Consider the following 21310-nt stretch of genomic DNA (forward strand, 5'->3'; position numbering starts at 1 on the left):
TGTGTTTCTGTTCTGTGCATAAAAAGGAGAAAGAGTAAAGGATATTTCATATCAATATATTTAACTAAATATTTAGCAAAAATATTAAACAAAATATGAGAATTTCAGTATTTCCTTTAAAAAATCAACTTCAACTTTTTATTAACCATACTTTCCCCAAAGACCACATATCAAAATATGCACGTAAAAAGTTAAAAATTTCCTAGTGGTAGCTAATTGAAAATATAAATATAATAAAACATCTTTTAATTATCAAAGTCACTATCCATAGGATTTTTTAAACTGGGAATTTGGCCAGTACTAATTTCGATACGACTTCTGACTTACATGCCTAATGCCATTGCATGAAGCAGAAAAATGTTCTTACAGCCGCTCCGATCTTTGTACCTTGTTCTTTTTTCAAAAACCATTTAAGTCTTTACTATATGTCTAAAATAAAGCCAAATAGTACAGTACTTCAGATTCTTCAGTAGTCCTTCATACTTATACCACTGTAATCTCATCAGTCTTGTAAGCGTACTTGAACTACAAAAAGAAAAAAAGAGATACCTCTATAAGAGTTTGGAATTTTTTCCCAGAGGCAAATTTTTAAAAACTAAGATCAGTAGTACTTTTTTCATCACCTGCATCTTTACATTTCCAGTCTTAAATTATCTCACATATAAGAAAAATCATAGCTTGCTAGTAAATTATAATTGGATGGCTTTGACTATTCCAAAAATTCCTGTTTTTTTAAAAACATTCTATTAAGTATAGAACACAGAAAAGTGCACAAATCATAAAGGTATAGCTCAGTGGTATGAAAGTGTGAAGTCAGTTTTTACAGTGGTATTTTAAAATGTTTGCAACTTCATCAGAAAACTCATTTTTTAAACTTATAGACTTTCCTAGTTTTAATTGTTATTGTACTCTTTGTTAAGCCATATACAACCTTTAACATACTTCGAAATCATAATATTCACTTTTTTGCCTGAAATCTATAGCGAATGCCTATTCCAAATAGAGCATATTTTCCTAGGGGCAATTGGTAACTCAGGGGAGATTAGTTTTATTTAAGTTAAAAGAAATTTAACTTTCAAAGTGATTGTACTGTTTCCTTATGGGTTCTAGAGAGTTTTGTGGTAATATTGACAGATTTGTGGGTATAAAATTGGAAAGTTTCAAGTATTTTTTATCATGAAGTTGGCAGATAGTATTTGTTTATTAGTTTGCTTGTGTTATAGGTAAGTTGGCCCTTTGTGGCGGTTTCATATTTGCAGATTCAGCCAACCGCAGATCAAAAATATTACTTGAATTTGACTGCATACATGAAGATGTACTACCTGCAGAAGAGTCTGCCCTTATTGACTATCCATCCTCCACCTTGTTCTAAAATATATTTAGAGCAAAGGAAAGCTCTCATCAATATGGCTTTTTCAATCTATTTCTAATGAAATAAAACCATCCCTCTCTCAAGCAGTTGTGTCTTAAATTCCAGTAAGCATGGGGTACAAAAGTTTGCCAAACACTTTTTTAATGGTAATTACTAATTATGACTCTAGGAGTTAAGTCTGTAAGTCTGTCTCCCTTAAACAACTCCAGGACTGCTCTAATGAAGACAAAACATGGCTGTATAATTTCAACTTGAAAACCTTATCGGGCCGTTTGAAGCAGGAGTAGTTTGTCACTGAACAATGAAGATAATTTGTTTTAATACTCTATTTTATTTTATATTTGTAGGCATAACTGCAAAGCTCTAAATTTTAGAGGTTAAACTTGGACGTGGATTTTGACAAATACAAATTCTTTTGGTAAGTTCTATTACATCAATACTAAGTGCTTATTTTTGTTTTTTTAGTGTAATATTTATATCAAAGTATTTAACTTCTCAGTAAACTACGATTTCAAGCTAAGATAATACAGCATTTATGTTAACTTCTATTTAGCTATCATAGGTATGTGATAATTTCTTATTTGATTGAGAAAAGGGAAAAAAACCTGATAAACGTACATTTTACCTTGCACAGTAGCTATTCTGTCCATTTTTCAGATAATAGTAAGCAATAAGTTTTTTATTTTTATTACTATGTTCCAAAAACTTACTTAATACTTCCTCATAATAACCACAAGAGGTAAGTGTCATTATTATCCCACTTTAGATAAGGATTCTTAGAGAATTTTAAAATGCCCAAGATCACAAAAAGCTAACTAATGAAGCCCTGACATAAAACCAAACTGGGCTTTTTTAAAGCCCATGGTCTATGATACCTTGGCACCAGATTCAGTTTGTTACCTATAAAATCTACCAAATCTTGAAACTTGTGAATCAATATTAGACCAAGATTTGGAAAAAACCGATGCAAAGATTACATTAAGTGAATGAGAACACAGGACATTAAAGTATCTATTAATTAGCCTCTAATAAATCCTTGACCAAGTTTCCTGTTACAGACTATTCTGATATTTCTGAAAAGGGGGCTAACAATTTGATAGCAATTTTATTTGCTTGAACTAGAAATTATATTGCAATAGGCTGTATAGCCCAATAGACTGATAATTTAGATGACAAAGCAAACTGCACCAATGATTGGTTAAGTGGAAAGATAACACACAGATAACTAACACAGGGTATTATTAGGTCATTAAATATGAAATGTCCAATTTCGAATCAAAAGTTTAGTTTATTATATCTCAAGCAGTAAAATTAATCAAAGTATGCACCTAAACTATCAACACAGTTTTGCCATCTTAACAGTAGCTTGTTTATGCCAGTAGCAAAGAAGCATGGAGAGTGAGTGGTGATAAAATTATAAAACATGTTTTCCACAGCTTGTTGAGAATTAAATATTTTTCCTTGTAAGAAGGAGTCCAAAACCTGGAAGAAGTGGTAGTGAGTTGGTCAAGGTCTGGTGAATCCAGTGGATGACAGTTTCCAAGTCCAACCTCTGTAATTAGAGCAGTGTTTGTGAGACATGTGGTTGTGCGTTGTCTTGCAAGAGAACTGACATGTCTCTATTGACCAATCTCGGCTGCTTCATCTCAAGCATCCTCATCATTTTGCCCAACTGGTTGCAGTAGACATCCGCTGTAATCAATTGACCAGGTTTCATGAAGCTTTAGTGGATAATACCAGCGCTAGACTACCAGACACCATTAGTTTTTTTGATGAATATTCGGTTTTGGACTGTGTTTCAGCACTTCATCTTTATCCAACCATTGTGCTGAATGCTTTTGAATGTCAAAAAGAATCCATTTTTCATCACACCTAACAATACAGTGTAGAAATGGTTCACCTTTATATCGTGATAGCAAAGAAAGGCAAACTTCGGGATGATTTCTCTTCTGACACCTGTTTAATTAATGCGGAACCCATCTATCCAGCTTCTTTATTTTGCTAATTTGTTTCAAATGGTCCAATTTAGTAACATGTCAAACCTTGCTGCTAATTTACGTGTAGGTTGAGATGGACTCACTTCCACTACAGCTTTCAGTTCATCATTATCTACCTTGGTCTCAGGTGGCCCACATGGCTCATTTTCAAGATTAAAGTTGCCACAATAGCATTTTTCAAATCATTGACATACTGTGTGTTCATTAGCACATCCTTCCCAAACATTTCGTTGATATTTCAAGTTGTCTGTGCTGCATTGTTTCCAAGATGGAACTAATATTCCAAAATAACTTGAATTTTTCACTGATCCATGGTTTCACAAAAATTGCTCAAAAAAAAAAAAATATTTGAAAGATAATCACAAGCCAAACCATGTGTTTAAAAGAATGAGGATGTACCTTCACAATAATGTCAAAGTGAAATGTCAGAGATATCGACTGTCAAACTTAGTACTTAAGGAAATCGGACATTTCATACTTAACCTAACACTCAAGTTTATCACAGTCTTTAACTTGTTTTTTCTTAGTTGTCAAATACATGGTAATTTAACATGATGTATAATATGAATATACCTTGTTCAAATTCTCCATGTACTCTCTGGAATCTGTATTCCAGTGGGTAAAGGAGTAACATTGTGGGTCTCCTAAGGCAACACAAAAATAACCCTGCATGACATTTGGCACTTTATGGCATTGGACTTACCATCCTGGGAAGTTGTCACACAAGCACTAGTTATAGGGAAGGCTTATGCAATTCCTATTTAAAATGGATACACTTTATTGGTTGTAGAAACTATCACCCACCTCCCAATTTAATAGCATTAGGCCATCTTCCATGTTCCTTTGCTGTTCACATAAAATTTTAAGGATAACATAAGGACCAAAATGGAAGCACATTTAAAGCCTTATCAAAAACAAATTCACCATTACAACTTAGATACATTACTGCAATTAGGGTGGTTTGATGTTTATTCCGAAAAGCACACGATCAGCACAAATAAAACTATTGAATTTGTTTCTATCCTCAAAAAAGGAATAGTTAGCTGTAGAAATAACCTCCATAAAAGTTAGAAACGTAATCATGGGAGACTTTTGCTTAAATTTCATAGGACTTGAAAAGAACACCTGTTAAGATTTAGACACCCATTGCATGGTTAAAAAAACTATCATTTTATTTATGTGTGTATATATATACTTGTATAAAATTTATAAAATATAAATCTATATGGAGTATGGGTAAAAAGCATTTCTATCTAGGCTAGAGGTTTAATGGATCATTTCAGTACATAATTTTAGTGTCATGACCAATAAATATATGAACTTCACTAGTAATTGAGTACAAATTAAAACATTTATTTTGGCAGTCATAAAATTAACGCTCAGCGTTGGTGAAGATTTGTGGGGAAGCAGTCACACTCATATTAGAAATTTAAAGAGGAGGACAGTTAAACCTTTTTGAAGTACATATCCTTTGATCAAGCAACTGTACTTTTAGAAATTTATCTGCAGAAGTACTCAAACAAGAGGGCCATTATCTATGTAAAAATGTTCATTGCAAAATTGTTTTGAATGGCAAAAACACCAATAGATGAACAGTTAAATAATATTTGAACATCTATTCAAGGAAATACTGTGGTAAATACCATATAGCCATAAAAAAAAAAATAGATCAATTTGTAATGACACAGAACCAAAAAAAAAAGTGGGGAAAGAAAAGTGTTATGTCTAGAATGATGCCACTATTGCCTGGAAAAATAAGTAACAAATTCTTTTTTTTTTTTTTTCCTCCATTAGGGTTTTTTTGTTGTTCTTATTTCAGCATATTGTGGGGGTACAAAAGTTTGTATATTGCCCTTGCCCCCCCAACCCCCCTGAGTCAGAGCTTCAAACGTGTCCATCCCCTAGACAGTGCGCATCGTGCTCATTATGTAGGTATACACCCATCCCCTCCCCCACCCACATCTGCCCGACACCCGATCAATGTTATTCCTAAATGTGCTCTTAGGTGATGGTCAGTGAAACCAATTTGATGGTGAGTACATGTGGTGCTTATTTTTCCATTCTTGGGATACTTCATTTAGTAGAATGGGTTCCAACTCTTTCCAGGAAAATACAAGAGGTGCTATATCGCCATTGTTTCTTATAGCTGAGTAGTACTCCATGGTATACATATACCACATTTTATTAATCCAGTCATATATTGATGGGGACTTGGGCTGTTTCCACATCTTCGCAATCGTGAATTGTGCTGCTGTAAACATTCGGGTGCAGATATCTTTGTTATAGAATGTCTTTTGTTCTTTTGGGTAGATGCCCAATAATGGGATTACTGGATCAAATGGTAGGTCTACTTGTATCTGTTTAAGGTATCTCCATATTGCTTTCCACAGGGGTTGCACTAGTTTGCAGTCCTAACAAATTCTTAACAGTAGTTAGTGTTATCAGAGGCAGGAGAAGGGGCAAATACAGAGAATTTTAGTTTTCTGCTTTGTGCAATCAATCTTTAAATTTTTATACTAAGCATTATTACTTTGTAACAAAAGGGGTAAAAAGACAACACTTTTTGAAAGGACGTGATTTAAGACAAGTTCAGTGGAGTTATTTTTAGCAGATAGAAATACTACACCTCACTGATAATCACATTGCATGTATGTGTCATGGGCAATCTGTTACATTTCTGAATTAAATGATTGCAATGTGGTTACAGAATTTTATGTTTGTGATTAAACTGTGTCTAGAAAGAAATATTCCAAAATAAGAAATGCTTGCAATAGGCCAGTGGTTTTATATATTTTTCCCCCAGTGTTCCCAATTACATATTAATTTCATGAGAAAAATGTTAAATATAGTATTTTGTGGGAGAAATATCTGTATTAAGAAAAAGTATTAAATACCTGGAAATAAACTTTAACAAAAATGAATGAATCCTATGGAGTAGAAAAATTATAAAAATCTGTCAAAAGACAAAAAACTGAATAGAAGAATATACTATTTGTAAATTGATTCAATATTATAAAAACTTTACTTTTCTACTAATTAATATATAAAGTCAATATAAATCATAATAAAAATCCCAATGAAATTTTATGTAACTAGAAAGCCTGATTTTTAAGTGTACATGGAAGAATGTTTCAAGAATTAACAATAATTTTTTAAAGAAATTCTCAAGAATACCCAAGAATTTTTTTTAAAGAACAATGAGAGGAGGATGTTCTTCCTTTTGCATGATTTATTAACATATACTCTAAAGTATAACATAAGAATCAACTAATACACCAGTGAAATGGAATTAGGGGTACAGAACCAGAAACATTTATATGCATAAATTTGTTTGGTGAATAAATTATTTAGCACAGCCAATCGATAAAGCAATACAAATGGCTGAAAACAACAGACATGCTAATGGCACACTAATAACAAGGGAAGTATAATTTGAGACTATGAAATGCCATTTTTCACCTAATAAATTGACAAACATTGGGAGAAATTAGTTTGCTTTCTTTCTGGAGGGCAATTTGACAATGCCAGAAAAAATTTTTAATCTGTAAAAATGTTTGTACCCAGTAATTCCACTTCTATATATCTAGCAGATATCCTATGGAAATACTTTCACAGCTGTACAAAAACTGATGTGCAAGAATGCTTGTTGCAGCATAATTTGGAATAATGAAAGATTATAATTCATTCATATTGTGTAAGAGTATGAGGCTGATAAAAGTATGATTAGTGTCTATTGATATGGAAAGATGTCTGTGATGTTATATGTGAGGGATGAAAGTAGCAAAAAGACTAATAAGAGGATTTAATAGGTTTATGATAAAATGAGATGATTACTGTAAAATACTCTAGTACCTGGCAAGTATCAAATGCTCAATAAATATGTTTAAATATGTTTAAATATCTTCTATGTAAAAAGAATAAAAATGGATATAGAAAGTAAGGATAAATTATGTACCCATAATAATTAAAATAATTTTAAAGTAAGGATAATAATAGAATCCACTTAGATTTATCACAGAATACCACCATTATATATAGTTCATATGTACATATACACATATAAAGCATTTTACTGAGCAAAATGGAAATTAAGTACTGCAAGTGCTTTCCATTCTGTGATAAACCTGTGCATGTTCTAGTATTATCTTCACTTTACCAATAAGGAAACTTGAGTCTCTGAGTACTCAAGTAAATTGCTCCAGGTAACCTAACTAATTAGGCTTCAAACCCAGGCAGTATGTGACTCCAGGACACATGCTTTTAAGCGTTAGAGGGTTGGGAAGATAGTTTCTAAACTGCTAATTAATGGTTACCCTTAACCTTAATAACAGTGTGTGAGCATTATTTTTTGTCATTTAGAAAGCAATAAAATTGATATCATTTTGGTATTCTCTTGATTTAGACCAGACTGCAATGAAAAGGAATAAATCACCTATAAAAATTTTTGGCCACAAGAGGGCATCAGATATTCTTTTCCAACTTCAAAACTAGAGGTTGTATTTGCAAATAATAATCTCCCTCCTACATGAAAAGTGTTCATGGTTATAATTTAAATCACTGCTTTTTCTATGGATCTACATGTAGAAATTGTCATTGGTAATGGAGAATTTTAATTAAGTATGCTATAGTTACAATATACAACAAACATTTCTTTATTAGAATTATTTTTCTGTTAATAAAAGTAGTATTGTTCATTTAGGATAAAAATTAAATATACAAAAGCACACAGATATTCAAAATCATCTGTTATCCTTCTAGCAGATATAACCACTCTTAATGTTTTATTGGATGAGGGAACTTTATACTTGTAATGTTGTTATGATATGAAATATATTCATGTTATGGTAACACAATGTGAAAGCTTGAAATATTTTCTTATGTTGATTTTTTTTCCTAAAACCTTATTTTTAATAGTTTCATAGTATTCATATGTATGTGCCTTAACTAATTTAACCAATCTTTATTGTTAGATATTAATCTACAGATTTCTTTTGGAAATGTCTCTTCAATAATATATCTCAGTGTACACCACCAGTGGTGGTGGTGGTGGTGGTGGTGGTGATCAGAAGTATTCCTTTAAAGTCCAGAAATAAATGGAGAAGTTAATCTCATAACAGAATTGCCAACTTTTTGAATTCACACATAGAAAATATATAGACAATAAATTTTTTAAAGTCAAATCAATAAGCTGTAAAATTCAACAGAAAAACAGCAAGTGTGATTGACTCTTTGTTTCACTAAACTTTAATAGAAAAAACAAACATTGTTTTTGCATTTTACAGATCATCTATCAATCACTTCTTGCAAAGAAGTGATAAAATATGCTGATTAAAAATGAAAGTGTATTTTAAATTTTTGAACTTTGTCTCAAGTAATGGAACATGAAAAATATAAAATTCAGTTGTGTCATCTGAATTATTACTAAGTGAAATCTATTTCGTGTTTCTTTTTTGTCTGGTTAATTTGTAAGCCCCTAATTCTGTCTGCTGGGTGTGTGTGAGAGAGAGAGAGAGAGAAAGAGACAAACACAGAGGATATTATGACATTCAAATCCTTCTATAAAAAATTCTCATAGTCTACACTGAGGTATATTGTTGATTTCTTGCTTGCCATTTATACCCGATGTCTAGAACTCTTGTGTGTGTAAAAAAACAACACATTAGTGTATCAGTAAAGCTGCCATTAGGAAAAAAGGGCACAAATATTTAGAATATAAGGTTAATAAAAGGTACAGATCAAAAGATAGAAATAAGGTTGGGTATGATGATTCATGCCTACTGTAATCCCAGCACTTTGGGAGGCCGAGGGGGGAGGATAGTTTAAGACTAAGAATTCAAGACCAGCCTGTGCAACATATCGAGACCTTACCTCTACAAAAAAATAAAACATTAAAAAATTGCTCAGGTGTGGTGGCATGTGTTTGTAGTCCCAGCTATTCAGGAGGCTGAGGCAGGAGGATTGCCTAAGCCCAGGAATTTGAGGTTACAGTGAGCTATGATGATGCCACTGCACTCCAGCCTGAGTGACAGAGCAAGACTCTGTCTCAAAAAAAAAAAAAAAAAAAGAATATTCTTAATATTGTCTAGTGATAAGACAGACCATTTTTAAAACCTGATATTGATAACTAAATAAGATCCTTTGGAAAATAATTTTGAAAATACCATTTGTTGTGCTTGCTACTCCCTGACAAATCCTGGAAGGGATACACAAAAGTTAAAATACAGAGTGTAACATAAGGATTTGGCACGAGGGTTTACAGTATAATCTCCTCTGACAATCAGGACTGGCAATCCCAAAAAAATGTAAGTGGGAATCCATTAAGAATGATATATTTCTTAAACATTTTAGATGTTTAAAATATATCAGTATAGTTTCAGTCACCAAAGTCTTGATGTAGAGTTAAGAATTTTTCTAGGAGTCCACTTGCTCAAGGCTTCTTGGGTGTGGCTCCAGGTCATGGTCCTCAAATTTGGCTCAGAGTAAATCTCTAAAATTTAAAAAAAAAAAAAATTTTTTTTTCCCCCTAAAAATTTGGGTCTATCACTAGGGGCTATTTGTGTTTTTTCTATAATCTAGACTCATGGATCCTCAAAGTTTGGTTTCTTTGCAGTAGAGTGAAAATATATTAATACTTTTGAAGCAATGTGACAGGAGAATTAAATTTTTATTTTCATCAGATATGTCATCTTTGCCATATGTAGTATAGTTGATATGTACAATTAAATATCTAATCATAGCAAGTATGACAAGCATCAAGAGTTGCTGCCCAACAAAAAGCAGACTCTCATCAAGCACATACCCCACCAGGGCATCCATGGGCATCAGGAAAAGAGTCTGCAGCTGTTCACTCTTAGGTGACCACGTTTCACAGAGAGAATGGAGGGCACTAGTCAGCTATCCTGTCATTGGCCTTCTTGGCTAGTGTTGCTGACACTCTAACTCTGCCCTTCTTTCCTTACATATAGTTCTCTCAGGGTCTGGACTGCCAAGGACTTAAGGTTCCTAGAAAAATACTTGACCAGGAATTAAAAGACCTGGATTCTGTTCCTGTTTGGCCTTGATTCAGAAATCAAAACCTTTCTGAATCTTGATTTTTTTTCCTAAAATGATACTGAACGAGATAGATAACATAGAGCATTTTATAGTAACATTTTTTGTTACTATGTCTTTCATAATGATTTCAACTTAACTGTATCTGGTTTAAAAACAAACCATCCTACCTCTAAAATGCTATCTGTCTTTTTTCTTTTTGTATGTGTGTGTGTCACTGAATAAGCATTTTTTTCCCCAAACATCCCTACTCTTGCTTTTATCTTGGAAGCAGGACTTTTAACTTTCAGATTTGGAAGACCTTAATAGTATAATGTCCAAATACATTAGGAACCATGTGAGAGTTTGCACAACAGAATAACCAAAGTTGTGAATGCAGGAGGGCACAATGAGGTGTACATTAACCACCCTGTGCTACAATAGTCTCTTCCCTTGGAAGACTATCTTCACAGTGCTGTTACAGACCAAAATAAATAAACAGCTGAAAGAGTCATCACTGAATGATGGCTTAATACCAGCCAGGTGCTGTGCTAGACACTTTACACGGATTGTCTCATGTATATTCATGAGGTATAATAGTTTGTTCCTCATTTGCTCAGTGGTGGAGCCAGGATTTAAACTTTTGCCTAACTCCAGAGCCCAAACACTTTAACAATTATACTTACTGCTTCTAAACAAATCCTTCCATTTATCTTAAATCACAAGTGAGCACAAACCTTTCCCCCCCGGAGTTGATTGCACACAAAAAGCCAGTAATAAGCATGTCTTTCTTATGCATGCCTTGAAAGCACTAACTGGTGGCCATAATGGATCCCCCTCTATTAATAGCACTGTTAACAAAAGGAAGGAAGGGAGTTAGGATCCATTCTATGTGAAGTACTACACCCATGAGCAGCCCTATATTTCCACTCCAGGATCCATTACAGGATATTTGAACAGAGATGAAACCCTATCATAATGAGGTCTTTCTGGTTGCTTCTGCAAATTGTTCTCAGAGGTCCAAAAAGGAATCACATGTAATACTTGGGATAGTGCTGAATTTTTAAAATCTATTCTCTCTTCTTCCTGTGAGCAAACAGGAAAAAAGAACTATACTTTTGTTTCTTAGTTAACATTTGAGTGTTTAATCATTAATATGCTTACTTGCTGATGCCAGGCAGCAGAGTGTGGATTGTGTGTGTCAGGGTGTGTCAGTATGGCCCGATGGCTGTCTTGGATGAGATGATACTGTGTTTCAAGTATTGCTTTGATACTAAAGTGGATGATACACAAACGTAATAAATATATGTTGGAGAAAATTTGAAAAACTACCACCTCAAGTTATTCTCTTAAAATTTGGCATATCTTTTCTTTAACCACCATAGACATTTTAAATTGTTTTTATTTTAACACTTACAATAGCCTGTGGACATTTCTTTTTTGGCAGAACTTGAACTGCTATGTAAATTTCTTCACTTAACTATATTACAAATCTTTTGCCCATAACATTACAAGAAGTTTAAATCGAATCTATATGTACATATGTTCATAAGGTCCTACTGGCTTCTATACAGTGCATCTTTTTTTTTTTTTTTTTTTTTTTGAGACAGAGTCTCACTCTGTTGCCCAGGCTAGAGTGAGTGCCGTGGCGTCAGCCTAGCTCACAGCAACCTCAAACTCCTGAGCTCAAGCGATCCTCCTGTCTCAGCCTCCCGAGTAGCTGGGACTACAGGCATGCGCCACCATGCCCGGCTAATTTTTTCTATATATATTTTTAGCTGTCCATATAATTTCTTTCTATTTTTAGTAGAGGTGGGGTCTCGCTCTTGCTCAGGCTGGTCTCGAACTCCTGAGCTCAAACGATCCGCCCACCTCGGCCTCCCAGAGTGCTAGGATTACAGGCGTGAGCCACCGCGCCCAGCCTACAGTGCATCTTTATCTTGTTCTAAACACAGCAGATAGTATCTTTTGGTTGACAATGCAGAGATTACAGTTCCTCTCATGTAATTATTTAATTTTACTTTGTGTTCTGTTGTTTCTCTGAGCACATAAAATGTCACCACTTTGTCAGATTAAAAGACTGGTGAATGTTGGAGGACTATGATTTTTCTAACAGGTTGCAAATTGTAGTCGCTGGCATCTTCTCTATCATTCTGTCCTCCCAGAATCACAAGGTCATTCTACTGTTCCCTAAAAGTGTTCTCACTGTTGACAGTTCTGGGACTGTGTGAGGGGAAAATGTCCTACTTAGCAACATTAAAAGAGCACAGTGCCAGCAGCCAACATTTAACTTGGAATAATATGTGACGGCTGACCTACCATGTGACCCAGACACATCTTTTCAAGTGCAAAATAACTTATTTTCTTCATTAGTTCAGTTTGTGCTGAATCCATAAAACTGCTCTTAGCAAAAAAAAATACCTCCAGCAACTGGAAGAAAACAAAGATAAAGGAGACACACTATCATGGGGATACATGTGGTGATTGCGTGATATGAACATACCCAGAACTGCTGCAATTATCACTGACAAAGATTACTGAGAATCTGTTATGTGTTGATAATTTAGATGTAAAGATGTCTCCACCTTTGAGAAATCTGACATACAGTTAAAGGAGACAAACACATGAAAAGACAAGTGACTCTCAGGTACCAGTGAGGGTACCGTTCAAGGAGGGAGAGAAGTCAGGTTAAATCAAAAATGGTTTGGAAATAGCTTCTCTCGTGGTGGGATTTAAAAAGGATTAGGATTACATAGAAAAGGGCATACATAAATAGTCAAATAAAAATGATAACCCAAGTTCAGACATCTTAATGGGTAAAGGAAAAAAAATGATAACCCAAGGAAAAAAGTTGCAGTTCGTATCACAAAGGGCTAATTTTATTAATATTTAACTTCTAGAGATATATAAAACATTGTGCCCATAATTATAGCAATACTGTATTGTACACTTAAAATTTATTAAGAGGATAGATCTCATGTTAAGTGTTCTTGCCACAGTTTTTTTAAAAAAGGCTACCGCTTTACTTTTTCCCTTACCAGTTTCCTTAAATTGTTGTCTAGAGATCACTGCATCAATAAAAAAGTTTGTGAAATGATCTGGCATGTAAGAAACGATGGCTTCACTTAAATTCCACAATTTCACTTGTCCTAACAACCCATTGTTTTAATACCTGTTCTCTGAAATTGCTCAAAAGAATAGAAAAGACTCTAGGATTGCAATATTACATATAACAGAAAATTGGAAACAATCTCTAGGTCCAAAAATAAGAAAATGATGAGTTATGGAACATCAACTTAATTAGACACCATGCTCCATTCAAATGGATATATATGAAATACTTTGAACAGGTAAGATGTTCAATATCAAGTGGGAAAAAAAAACCAATAGAGAACATGCACTTTAATATATATATATATATATTTTAAATATGCCAGAAGAGAAATAGGACAAATTTGGGTGATGCTGTCATTTTAGAAATATTTTAAAATTCATTTACTATTGTTACAATGCTATCTTAACAAGGAAACAATTTTTAAAATACTTCAAGTCAGATGCAAATCAAATTCAGAATATGCAATGAGTTAAAAACATATCCTGGCTCATAAAGATGGAAATTTTTTCAATAGTTTCTATTACTAGTAGGTATTTTTGTATAACACAGGGAATGACGTCACACTTTATAACAGTACTGGTGTATGTTCTAGACTTTTGGAGATAATCAAAACATAATGGGAATTTAACTATACTGGTACTACGTTTTTTTTTTTGTTTTTTTTTTTTGTAGAGACGGGGTCCCGCTATGTTACCCTGGCTGGTCTCGAAAGTCCTGGGCTCAAGCAATCCTCCCACCTCAGCCTCCCAAATTGCTGAGATTACAGGCGTGAGCCACTGCACCCAGCCTTCGGTGCTGCTTTTGTTAAAGACCAGTCCAGTGCAGTAGTGAGAAGGGAGGAAAGAGTGGAAAAAGGTATTCAATCTGTAACTGACTGAACTCTGTTGAGAGAACTCACTACCTTCAGACCAGCCTGCTTTTGATTGAACAGTGACAGAGAAGGTGTGATTAGAGCTGTTTCCTTTCTCATGCTGACTACATAACATTAAGGCTCTAATTTCAAGCTACTCTGTAAACCCTAAAGATAGGATAACCATAAATCTTACTGTCCAAGACACTTGAGAGCAAAGTATTTATTGCTGTTAGTAATTACGCTGAAGTAACAGACACAAAACCAGACTATCCTCGGAAAACTGGACAGTCATATTAATATGAGGCAGATATTACTATTATATTACAACAAGGATGATGATGATGCTAGCAGCCAACACTTACTGAGCACTAACCAGGTGCCAGCCTAAGCACTTGACATGTATTACTATCAATCCCGTAACAATTGGGATAGATACTACCAGGTACGTACTCTATTTTATAGGTGAGGAAATGGAGTGTAGAGAAGTTAAGTGGTTTGACTAAGGTCATCCAGCTAGTAAGTAGTGGAGACAGGATGGATCCAGGACAGGCTGTCTCCCAAGCTGCTTTATGGTGTTATCCTGCCTGAAGTATTGTTTTCAGAGGTCCCTCCACCCCCCCAACACTGTATATACTTACAACATTTATACCAAATTAAATTTGTTCAATCAATGAAACCCTGTTGAGTATTTTTCTCCTTTTCCTCCCTCCCAAAGCAGTGATGCCCAGAAGTTAGTTTTTTAATTTAGAAATTCTAAAATTGAGAAGTACATCTTCGAAATACCAAAAAAGCCTTCCTGACAGGAGCAGCAGCAGATGGAATCAGGCAGTTCATCCAAAGTTGCTAGGAATACTGTCTTTCCCACTGGCTGACAGCATTGGACCCCAAATATCAGTCTTAATATATGTTTTTTTCATTTCCCTACTTCCTATTCAAGTGAAGTGCCCAGGATCTGGCTACTTGTCTTTATCTACATCATTTGGTAATCTCCAACATTTACATGCCCACGAATCCCATTTCCGTCTCCAGTCCTGCCCTCTCTCATACTCCACATGTCTATATCTATTCAAAATCTCCATTTGCATATATAATAAACTCCAACTCAATATGTTCAAAACTGAATTCCTTAGCTTAACTTTCAACTATTTGAAGAATCAGGACTCCAACTTCCACCTTTATCTCTCTACATTCTCTGCCATGGTTGCTTCTTCTAGTCCTGTCTAAAAACCTAATATTCCCTCACCTCCATGACCATTCCATTGACGATTAATTTTTTAAGATAAATATTCACAGTAAACACATACACAAGTACTTGTATATGTAAAGAGCCTTCCTAGGATAAATAAGAAACTTTACTTTTCATTATATACTTATACCTTTTGAATTTTATGCTCTGTGAAGATGACCTATTCAGAAATTAATAAAATGTAAGAAGCAACTATTTGAGGGGAAGGGGATGGGCAAATTCACACCTAATGGGTACAATGTGTGACGTCTGGGGGTTGGGCACGCTTGTAGCTCTGACTTGGGCGGTGTAAAGGCAATATATGCAACCAAAGCATTTGTATGCCCATAATATTCTGAAAGAAAAATAATTTTTAAAAAGCAGTTAAGCCTTTTGAAGGGGAAGTAGGGACAAATTGGGCAATATGAGTGAGGTGACTTAGATTTCACTCTATGCTTTGTGCATTACCTTTTTGAAATATTAAAAAAAAACTAAAGAAAATTATTCAGGTCCATAAAAAGTTATCCTGTGAATAACTTAAAATACAGAAATTTTTTAAAGGTCTAATTCCCTCAAAAAATATTGTTTCATCTTGTCGGCAAGAGTCGTTTAAAAAGACAAACTCATAACCACTTCATCAACTTTTTCACTTGACAAGCAGATGTGAGGTTAACAAAGTATATTATAGTCACTCATATTTGAAATAAAGAGAGTATACTCCTGGGGGGGGGGGGGAGGCAATTAGGGATCGTGGGTCCTAATCGAATGACTGGTGTCCTTATAAAAGGCGGAAATTTAGACACAGGGGGTAGACATACCTAGAGGGAAGAGAGATGGAGAAAACGGCCATTTACAAGTCAAGGACAGAGGCCTGGAACAGATCCTTCCCTCACAGCCCTCAGAAGGCACCACCCTGCCAACACCGTGATTTTGGACATCTAGACTCCAGAACAGTGAGACTAAATTTCTGTTGATTAAGCCACTTAGTTTATGGCAATTTGTTATGGCATCCCCTGCAAACTATTACAATAGCACATAGAAATTACTTGTAAATGACTGGTCATTGCAGAAGACCAGTTATTTAAAAAGACTTAAAATAATTGATGTAATACTCCAGGTTTTTTGAAAACAGAAATCTAAGAAATGGTGTTTTAAGTATCTAAGTAGGTCTCCCTAAATTCTAATATCAAGAAATACCATCAGTATACCAAAATTAGGCAAAAATTTTTAAGCATTTTTTTTTTAGCCACATTAAGTGTAGTCACATATGTCTGCAAGTTTGTGAAGCCCAAGAAAAAATACTTTAACACTAGGGACTTCGCATGGAAATGAGTCATCTGCACAGGGTTTCTTAACATTATGTGGAGGTTCCCAAAGTTGGTTAATTTTTGAAACAATCTGGGAGAGAAAAGAGAGCCACTGACTTCACCCTAGACCCACTCAGCTGGAATCTCTAAGGAGGGCCTTAGGGAGGCCGAGGCAGGAGGATTGTTTAAGGAGTTCAAGACTAGCCTGGGCAACACAGAGAGACCCTGGCTCTACAAAAAAACATTTTTTTTTTTTTTTTAAATTAGCAGGCATGGTGGTGTGCGCCCATCATCCCAGCTACTCGGGAGGCTGAGGCAGGAGGATCACTTGAGCCCAGCAGTTCGAGGTTGCAGTGAGCTATGATTGTGACACAGCATTGCAGCCAGGGCGGCAAGTTAACTTTCTCAGTCAAGTGCTGCCTTTCCCTCACTACACATACTCACCACCCTTTTTCTCATGACACTGCCTGATTCAGACTCCTAAAGGAGGTATAAAAAGCATGTGAAGCAAAGAGAATGCAAAATGCTTTATGCCATAAAAGACCTGTACTGGCAATGGGGAGGGCCCATAAGTAGCCCTAATTTAGCTGAGTTGTGAATCAAGAAAAATGACTCAAAGGAGATATTTGCAGGGCAAATATGCATTGGGCAGGTAAATAAGGAGGGACCCTTTTTTGGCTGAGGAAGTTGATAGTTCACAAAGAGATGAAATCACAGCCCCTTAGCTGTCTAGCATGGCTATCACATAAAGGTATATCTGGAGATGTGGAGAAAATAAACCATAGAGAAATATAATGGACCATGAGAAGCCTTTATGTCATGTTCAGATGGTCTGGTTTTTAATGTGATCATATTTACATTTTAAGATAATTGATCCACTGAGAAGATTGGGTAGCATGACTTAGGGAAGGACAAGTCAAGATCATGATAGCTTCTCTTATTTTGTTGGGGACTGATATCAAACTTTATAATTTCCTATATCTTCTCCCACCTCCCATTTTCCAACAGAGAATTTTCACAGTTAAGCAAGGAAAGGAGAAATAAACTGATCAAGAACCTAGTGTTTGGTTACTACACTGAAATTTATTTCTCGGTTCTTCATTAGCTCCAGAAATTCTTCTTTAAATAGCCACCATCAAGGAGAACCTAATAGCTTATTTTTGTGCAATTATGTTAAGGCAGCAACTTTTTGCCCCCTATAAATATTTAGTGAAATTTAAAAAAATCACCTGAGTGACAACAAAGTATGTTTGATTTATACTTTGGACATACCAGCAAAAATACCTGAGCTTAGTTTCTAGGACTAGCTTTCTGATCTTTTCACTGTTGCCATTATTGCATCTTGAAATTGCATTTGATTATAACTATGCCATATTGACAGATTACTTCATACTCAATATTGTGTCAATGTAATCAGCTTTGCCATTTGTTATTTAATTAACCAGAAATATTATTTGGCTGTTAAAGCTACGAGATTAAAATATGGTCTAAATTAAAGGCATTACACTATTCTCAGTTTCCTATATATTTTATGATAATCTAAATTCTTTGAAAGTCTGTGTATCATTATCAGCATCCCACCTATCAGGGATAAATCCAAAGATTTTTCAAGATTATAGCAATTTTCTTTAAAATTTTCCAACATCTCCTGTGAAGCAGGCATTTTTATACTCATTTTAAACACTAGGAAACTGAAGCAAAGTGAAGCAACTAGTAATATTAATGTAATAAGTGGTATTCAAATACACCTGACTCTAAATCCTGTGCTGTTCATGTTTAATCCCTGAGTAGAAAATTCACATTACTATAAAGCAGTGGTTCTCAAACAGAGGTGATTTGCCTCCCATTCCTGGGAGACATTTAGCAATGTTTGGAGACATTTTTTATTGTCACAACTTTGGTGGTGAAGGGAGGGGGGCATCTAGTGGGTAGGGGCCAGGGGTGATGCTAAATATCCTACCATGTATAGGACATTCCTGTTGGGCTGTTGGACAAAGTTATAGCCCAAAATGTTAACAGTGTCAAGACTGAGAAACCATAGTATGAATAAAATATTCCTCAACATGTCTTCTTACAGAAGCATTAATACCGTATTCCTGGTTTTTCATGAAATCAATGTTTAGAGTCCATGAAAATAAACCATAACAAGATGTTGCTGTCATCTGAATGTTTGTGTCTCTTTCAAATTCGTATGTTGAAATCTTAATATCCAACGTGATAGTATTAAGAAGTGGGGTCCATCTGGGAAGTGATCAAGTCATGAGGGCTCCACCTTCATGCATTAGTGCCCTTATGAAAAAAGGTTCAAGCAAGCTCTCTTGCCCCCTTCTGCTATGTGAGGACACAGCAAGAGGCACCATCTTTAAAGCAGAGGGTAAGCCTTTGCCAGACACCGAATCTGCCAATGCCTTGATCCTCCAGTCTAAGGTATTTTGTTATAGCAGCAGGACCAGACTAAGACAGATATGTATTTAATATATACAGGCATGCACATTTTTAATGCATCTGAAAAACTTAGAGTTTATACTATAAATTCTGAAATGATCATAGAACTTAACAGGTTTCAACCTCAATTATTATACAGTATCATATACATACACAGGACTGGGGAAATACATGTTTGACATGTTTTCATTGTATGATTGTTGCGATCTTTATTCCTTCTGCTTAAAGGATGCACAAGGGGAAAAAGAAAACCTTGATGCAGGAAAGCAGGGAGGAATAACATATTGAAACTTTAGTGGATATTTTTTAGAAGGCATAATAAAGCCACACCATGAGGCAGAGAACTGCTTTCAGGATTTTATTTCAAAAGTACACAAGGTCACAAAACTAGAGCAAGTTGTTCTTTTAAACAAATTTTGTTCTTACAAATTTCAAAAGCTGCACCATTGGATATGTAAGCCTGAAATTTTAAATACAAAATCTAAAACTGACACTATCCATTCTTTACTTTGCACATGTGATGTGTCAAAATATTTTTCTCAGTGGTACAAGTATTTTTATCACTAAAATTCACAGGAACAAGGATAAATGAATCAATGAATTGTGGTTCTCTTAACACTTATGTCACTTAATAAGTTAGCAGAAAACACAACGGTCTTTAATGGAACTTTTAGTGTCCATAACCAAAACCAAACCCAAGTGATACTCATTATAATTGTAAAATAGAATATACATTTTGTAAAACGAAACTTGATTTTAATTAATAAGAGGCTAGTGTTCCCATCTATAAGTAATTAGTCATCTCCAAAGAGAAATAAACAGAACCACAATTCACAAATTTATTATTCTTCCCTGGTTCTATAACATTTTTAAAAGGAAGTTTATGCTCAGTTATTAACTATTTTAGTGTCAATATAGGCAAATGAGTAAGAAATCCTATTGCAGAACATGTTGTCTTTATTGCTGAAATATCCAAAGGCATTTGAAATATTAAAACTTGCCCAGAACATTTACACCACTAAACACAAGAATGTTATAAAGATATATGTACATATATATAATATATAATGTCACAAGCCACTAAAAAGTTAAAATTGTGCCAACATTTTCTACAAGCTACTTATGTGACACATCAAAGCATTAACCACATAAAATATGGACTTTTTCTGTTCACACTGGAATAAGGCATCTGAAAGCCCTAAACACTGTTAAAGCAAAAAAAAAAAAAAAAAAAAAAAAAAACTCTAAACATTCACATAACTTCAAATATACATGCTGCACGCACAGAAAAAAAACTGAGAATAGTTATTTTGAGAAGCTACACATTACAGAATCTGATAGTCAACTTCATGCAATGAGTTCTTTTTACATTTAATCAAAATGTTTACTTGCCCCTTTATTTGCTCTAAATTTCTAGGACTCAATCTTAAATTAAAAAAAAAAATTTTAATCAGGTATTTCTTTTTTCCACAATTTTTATGGATAATGATTTGGGATTTTTCAACTAACCTCCCCCTAAAACACACTCAGACTGTGTTTCTATTGTAAAAAGTCCATGGCAGATAGCTCAAATTTTAAGGAAGTACTTTGTCCAGAATAACTGGTCAGTGTAATAAATAAGAGACTTTTTTAGGGAATGAAGGGCTTTCTAACAGAGAAATAACATTAGTTAATATTGCCAATATGAAAAAAAAAGAACATCTATAAACTACTCCATATTCAAAGTACAGAATCATTTCTCTCCAAATTACCTTGTGTAACCTACAGAGATGGTATCGAGTCTCTCGGGTATAAGGTAGAAAGAATCAGTTTTGCTTTGAAAATGCAGTACGGTCCTTGACTGATGTTACTTGGCTCCCTAACTGAAATGCTGTGATCATTTTTTGCTGAACTACTTGATGATTATCAATAGTAATTCTAGAACAAATATTTGATCTCTATTTCAACAGGAATTATTAGTGAGCATT

At 34.5% G+C, this 21310-nt stretch overlaps 1 protein-coding gene across 2 annotated transcripts in view; it reads right to left on the minus strand.

Annotated features, from left to right (window-relative positions):
- Positions 1–42: 42 nt before the first annotated feature.
- CXADR (CXADR Ig-like cell adhesion molecule) overlaps positions 43–21310 on the minus strand; it is a 67181-nt gene continuing 45913 nt past the window's right edge. The window contains exon 8 of one of the 2 annotated variants that reach the window (XM_069475017.1): positions 43–525. In XM_069475017.1, coding sequence (XP_069331118.1) covers positions 484–525 — 42 coding nt within the window. In that variant the 3' untranslated portion in view covers positions 43–483. Of the gene's footprint in view, positions 526–11271; positions 11485–21310 lie in introns of those variants that run through there. The other variant, XM_069475016.1, reaches the window with a different exon arrangement.

The sequence above is a fragment of the Eulemur rufifrons genome, chromosome 7 (genome assembly GCF_041146395.1).
Source record: "Eulemur rufifrons isolate Redbay chromosome 7, OSU_ERuf_1, whole genome shotgun sequence".
NCBI classification, from domain to species: Eukaryota; Metazoa; Chordata; class Mammalia; order Primates; family Lemuridae; genus Eulemur; species Eulemur rufifrons.